The sequence below is a fragment of the Cebus imitator genome, unplaced genomic scaffold (assembly GCF_001604975.1).
Source record: "Cebus imitator isolate Cc_AM_T3 unplaced genomic scaffold, Cebus_imitator-1.0 Scaffold217, whole genome shotgun sequence".
Taxonomy (NCBI): domain Eukaryota; kingdom Metazoa; phylum Chordata; class Mammalia; order Primates; family Cebidae; genus Cebus; species Cebus imitator.
This window is the reverse complement of record NW_016107532.1, coordinates 1,340,334-1,346,648: the sequence shown is the minus strand read 5'-3', so window position 1 is coordinate 1,346,648 and position 6,315 is coordinate 1,340,334. Positions and strand designations below refer to the sequence as shown.

Here is a 6,315-nt window from a genome sequence, read left to right as displayed (position 1 = left end):
CCCTTGCCGGAGTACAATGGCATGATCTCGGCTCACTGCAACCTCTGCCTCCTGGGTTCAAGCAATTCTCCTGCCTCAGCCTCCTGAGTAGCTGGGATTACAGGTGCCCGCCACCATGCCCAGCTAATTTTTGTGTTTTTTTAAACTAGAGATGGGGTTTCACCATGTTGGCCAGGCTGGTCTCAAACTCCTGACCTCAGTTAATCCACCTGCCTTGGCCTTCGAAAGCCCTAGGGTTACAGTCGTGAGCCACCGCACCTGGTCTCAAATCATAAATTTTTTTTTTTTTTTGAGATGAAGTCTCGCTCTGTTGCCCAGGTTGGAGTCCAGTAGCACGATATTGGCTTACCGCAACCTCTGAGTCCAGGTGATTCTCCTGCCTCCACCCCCCTTGTAGCTGGGACTACAGGTGTGTGCCGCTACACCTGGCTAATTTTTTGTATTTTTAGTAGAGATGGGATTTCACCATGTTGGCCAGGCTGATCTTGAACTCCTGACCTCAGGTAATACACCCACCTGGGCCTCCCAAAGTGCTACAATTACAGACATGAGCCACCTAACCTGGCCTTAAATGATAAACTTTTAAAAGGTTTATCCCTGACCTTCTAAATTAGGTTATGTCCCTTGTTATGTGCTCTTTTAGCACTTATCCTAATTGTGATTGTGTATTTATTATACGACTGTTTATTCAACAGTTTCTTTTAACAAATATTTACCAAGTGTTTAGTAAATCCTTTGGATTGTAAGCATTATTATTATTATTATTATTTTTTTTTTTGAGACGAAGTTTCGCTCTTGTTACCCACACTGGAGTGCAATGGCGGGATCTCGGCTCACCGCAACCTCCGCTTCCTGGGTTCAAGCAATTCTCCTGCCTCAGCCTCCCCAGCAGCTGGGATTACAGGCACGCGCCACCATGCCCAGCTAATTTTTTTTGTATTTTTAGTAGAGACGGGGTTTCACCATGTTGACCAGGATGGTTTCGATCTTTTGACCTCGTGATCCACCCACCTCGGCCTCCCAAAGTGCTGGGATTACAGGCTTGAGCCACCGCGCCCGGCCCGATTATAAGGATTATTAAGGCAGAGTAAGGTCTGGGTCTGTGGTTTCTCTTGGCCACATGCACTTACTAAGCACAGTGTTTTATTTTTTTTTAATTTTCTTTGTTGTTGTTTTTCCTTTTTTTATCTTTTTAGCACAGTGTTTAGACATAGGGAATACTATAGTCTTTGAATGGATACATTGAAATGGCATTAATAATGCTGCCTATCTGATAAGGCTGTTGTGAACCTTCCGTGAAATCGTGTGTAGGAAGTGCTTAGTTTGCTCACAGACTCCTGGTAACAGTCTGGTCATTGAGAGCAGTTATTGTGGACACAACCCCCAATTCTGGTTCCCCAGTTACTAGCTCAGTGAACCCACATAGGTACTTAATATCTTTGATTTTTATTTTATTTTATTTATCTGTAAAATGGAACTGATAATTGCAACCACCTTATAGGACAAGAGTCTTGCTCTGTCACCCAGGCTGGAGTGCAGTGGCGTGATCTCGTCTCATTGCCATCTCTGCGCCCCAGACTCAAGCAATTCTCCTGCTTCAGCCTCCTGAGTAGCTGGGACTACAGGCATGTACCACCATGCCCAAGTAATTTTTGTANGTATTTTCAGTAGAGACGGGGTTTCACCATGTTGACCAGGATGGTCTCGATCTCTTGACCTCGTGATCCACCCGCCTCGGCCTCCCAAAGTGCTGAGATTACAGGCTTGAGCCACCGCGCCCGGCGTAATTTTTGTAATTTTAGTAAGATGAAGTTTTGCTATGTTGGCCAGGCCGGTCTCAAACTCCTTGCCCCAAGTGATCCACCCAGTTCAGCCTCCTAAAGTGCTGGGATTATAAGCGTGAGCCACCCCACTCCAGCCTCCTTATAGGATTTTGTAAGGATTACATGTGACAATGAAGCATTTAGGTTACAGTAAGTTTTTCAATAGATGGTGGTTATACCATTGTTGATATATTAATGAGTAAGAACAATAAAGGAATATGTAGAAACTATCAGGAAAAATTCACATATGTGGAAACACTGCATTCTCTGATGAGACAGTGTATTCTCATTATTCCATGATTCTCAGAATATTCAATATTTTCTACTTATGTCTGTGATGAGTCATACTTTGTTAGCTGCAGTTTTACCTTGTTTAAAAAAGTTCTATTCAGAATATAATATAATATAAACCTAAACCATAAAAATTTAAAAATACCTTAGAATGCCCAATCAGCAAGTGGCAGTATTAGATATCAAACTGGATTTTTAGACTGCTGTGTGTCATGGATAACGTTTGTGTGTTTAGGACACTATTCAGAATAGTAGTTCACAGTCCTTCACGTGCGTCCCCTGTGCATCGGATGCTTCACTAGCCTTTTCTGAACAAAAGCTTGTGAAATACAAGTGAAAAAGACAAGTTATTGCAGGAATAACTTTTCATTTTCTCTAATTTTCATATTTTAAAAATTCGTTTGTAAGCATATGATACTTTAAACCTGTTTACAGGAACTTGGTATAAACCACCATGTCTGCTCCTTTGTCTCATATTTGAACTGTTTGGCTTTCTTCTTGGCCACATAGCCCTGACTTCTGACTTTATAAGGGTTTTTATTGTGGAGATAGATATTATGGAGTTGTTTGCATTAATATAAATGTTTGTGGAAAAAGATGCCAAACTTTCCTGTGATTGGTAATGCACCTTTATTGTAGGCTCAGCAAAACAGTCCCTCATCTACGGGATCTGGCAACACAGAGCATTCCTGCAGCTCCCAAAAACAGATCTCCATCCAGCACAGACAGACCCAGGTAGGTTGGTGATTGATAATCAGTCGAGGGGCATACTTGCTGCTTAGGAATAAGTGCTAACCCATGTAGTCTATGATAGTTTGTCTTTTCTGTATTTCTCTGACCATACCTCAGTTGTGTGTATGATATTCAGAAATTGCATTATGGGTATTTAAAGTCCTTTGGAAGGTAACTTTTTGAGGCTTTTCTTCACTCTTCTGGTGTTTTGTAGCAGCAATGCTTATGCTAACGCGTGGTATTAAGGAAAGTGCACACTTTTTTTTTTTTTTTTTTTTTAACAGTATTCCACAGAAGAAAAGTACATACACTTTGAAAGCCTAAGTTCAGATTCTGGCACTGCGGTGCTTATAGTTTAATCTTTCTAGGCCTCAGTTTCCCTCAGTACAAATCATCTGTGTCAGTGTCTTTGATTCTCATGATCCTCAGACAGTTTATATGAAATGTTTATTAATAGGCTTTCAGTAAGTTTTAATTCTCTAATTTATGAAAATAGTTGATGTATTCCTTATGCCTGCTTACTTATTTATACCTAGCTAAACTTCTCTCAGATGTGATATGTCAACATGGTTTGCTCCTTAAATTGTGTTCAGAACTCTTTTTAATTTAGGGAGTGTTCTAAACATTTGAGGATTGTATCTGCAAAGTATGGTGGCTACAGCTTCCATTTTGTAGTGTTGAGCATACTGGGTTTTCTTGAAGCCTCTTTTGACACTATCTATGTTGCCTTCAAGACAGGATGCTTGGCAATCTAAGAGAATTTCTTAAATATCAAGAGCCGTACAACTCCCTGGAACACATTTGAATTTTATCTGAATCATCAGCTTTTGTGCTTTTCAATTAGATGAACACTTAGGTAGCTTCTTCTCTCCCCTTCTGATTGCTCTCTGTTTCCACCAGAGGGCACATTTGTTCCTTAGAGATTTGGGTCAAGTCTCCTATGAGATCCTTTTCTATTCAAAGTTAGTTTTCTGGAGTAATGTGTTTCTACATTTTTAAGTGCACAATAGTGAGAATTCATACATTTGATTCCAGAATTAACATGGGTTTGAAATGTTGGTGTAGTGGGATATATGGAACCCAGCAGAGGGCTTGAAGACTGAGATGAAACGAGCAGATTTCATTTCTTGAGCCACGTGATTCTAGGCCATTTGTGTGAGCAAGTGCTTTTTTTTGCCCCTAAAAAGGTAATGAGAAGAGTGTGATGACATCTAACATGTTGAGACTAATCCTAAATTTGTTTTACCTTTGTCTCTGTAGTCTGACCTCACAATAGAAAAAATATCTGCACTAGAAAACAGTAAGAATTCTGACTTAGAGAAGAAGGAGGGAAGAATAGATGATTTATTAAGAGTAAGTATTAAAATGTGGTAAGAGATTTTATAGCAAGCACCATTTGTTATGTATATTTGGATTATGTACATATCATAGGAGTAATTACTGTAGCCAAATAACAAAGTGAAATAATAAACATTTGGGTATTTTTTTTTAACTGAGGGAATCTTAGTAGGAACCAATTCCTTCATTCTAAATACTACCTTTAAATTGGAAATCTTATAATGTAGTATTTTAGTGATTGAATTTATACTGAAGAAATAGGTGGAGTGTTACATTTCATCTAGAACTGTGGAAATAAGTATAAAGTGTTGTTTCCCCATTCCAGAGAAGTTATTTTAATATTGTTGAATTTTATAAGCTATTTCAAAAGGACTTTTTGCCCATTTTGCCTTTTGTACCTTTTATAACCTATTCACCCAAACTTTTTTATACTTACAAAAGAAACCTTTAAAATGCTTCATCTGGAATTAAATAGAGACCACTAGGAAGCATACCATAATATTTTATAAATATATTTTGAATATGCAACTTGGCATGACTGACACTTTTAAAAAAGTAAAAAGGGCCAGGCATGGTGGCTCACACGTGTAATCCCAGCACTTTGGAAGACCGAGGCAGGTGGATCACTTGAGGTCAGGAGTTTGAGACCAATCCGACCAACGTAGTGAAACGAAACCCTGTCTCTACTCAAAAAATACAAAAATTATCCTTGTGTGGTGGCAAGCGTCTGTAGTCCCAGCTACTTGGGAGGCTGAGGCAGGAGAATCACTTGAACCTGGGAGGTGAAGGTTGCAGTGAGCCAAGTTCACACCACTGCACTCCAACCTAGGCAACAGAGCGATACTCAGTCTCAAGAAAAAGAAAGTAGAAAGCCTGGTGGCTCATACCTGCCACTCTGGGAGGCTGAGGCGGGAGGATTGCTTGAGACCAGGGGTTCAAGACCAGCACGGAACACAGCAAGACCCTGTCTCTACAAAATAATACCAGATTTGCCAGGCATGGTGGTGTGCCTGTGGTCCCAGCTACTGGGAGTCTGAGGTGGGAAGATGCTTGAGCCCAGGAGTTCTAGGCTTCAGTAAGCCAAGATCGTGCCATTGCACTCCAGCCTGGGCAGCAGAGCAAGACCCTGCCTTATTAAAAAAAAAAATGTTATGCATGCTCTTTACAAAATACAGAAAAATATATTTCATTCATAATTCCATTAATTGGGATTAAACATTTGGTACATTTTCTTTCAGTAATTTTTTTGAGCTGTTTGTAGTAGATGTGTATATACACAAATGAATATATACATAGACGTTACTGATTTATGAATAACATTTGCTAGCACATTTCCCTGGTGATTTGGAAGGTATAGATTTGATCCTTACTTGTGCTAATGTGGTCGTTAAACTGACTCTTTAGGGTCCTGAATCTTCCGGGGCTTCTGTGACACAGCAAGGTGGAGATCGGTGGCCTTGCCTTTGCCAGTCTTTCTTATTAGGCTTCGGGTACAGTTTTGTTTGAATAAAGATATATGTTTAATAATAAAGATAATAAAAGTCACTATTCATGATGATCTGACCTCCAAAACTTTTTTACTTGTATTATATTTCTGTAATTAATTAAAAAACATAGGGTAAAATAGTGTATTTTGACTCCTTTTAATATAAAACCTGGGATTCAGCACATAGAGCACATAGCTAAACTATGTGTGGCCTTTATTCGTAAAGTCTGGTGTGTTTATATTATTATTAATTTTATTTATTTATTTTGAGATGGGATCTCACTCTGTCACCCAGGCTGGAGTGCAGGGGCACAATCTTGCAGGCTGTGCCCTTCCCAACCCTTGCCTCAAGTGATGCCCCTACCTCAGCCTCCCAAGTAGGTGGGACTATAGGCATGTGCCACCACAGTATCATTATCTTTATTATTATTATGTTTTGAGACAGAGTCTCACTCTGTCACCCAGGCTAGAGTACAGTTGTGTGATCTTGGCTCACTGCAACCTCCGCCTCCTGGGTTCAAGTGATTGTCCTGCCTTAGCCTCCCAAGTAGCTGGGATTACAGGCATGCGCCACAATGTTTGACTAATTTTTGTATTTTTAATAGAGATGAGGTTTCGCCATGTTGGCCAGGCTGGTATTGACTC

The 6,315-nt window shown here is 40.0% G+C and overlaps 1 protein-coding gene across 9 annotated transcripts in view; it reads left to right on the top strand.

Moving 5' to 3' along the window:
• Nucleotides 1-6,315, top strand: part of TLK2 (tousled like kinase 2) — a 148,048-nt gene that overhangs the window by 79,427 nt on the left and 62,306 nt on the right. For all 9 annotated transcript variants that reach the window (XM_037745970.1, XM_037745969.1, XM_017549249.2 and 6 more), the window contains 2 exons: nucleotides 2,754-2,849; nucleotides 4,107-4,199. In XM_037745970.1, coding sequence (XP_037601898.1) covers nucleotides 2,754-2,849; nucleotides 4,107-4,199 — 189 coding nt within the window. The remainder of the gene's footprint in view (nucleotides 1-2,753; nucleotides 2,850-4,106; nucleotides 4,200-6,315) is intronic.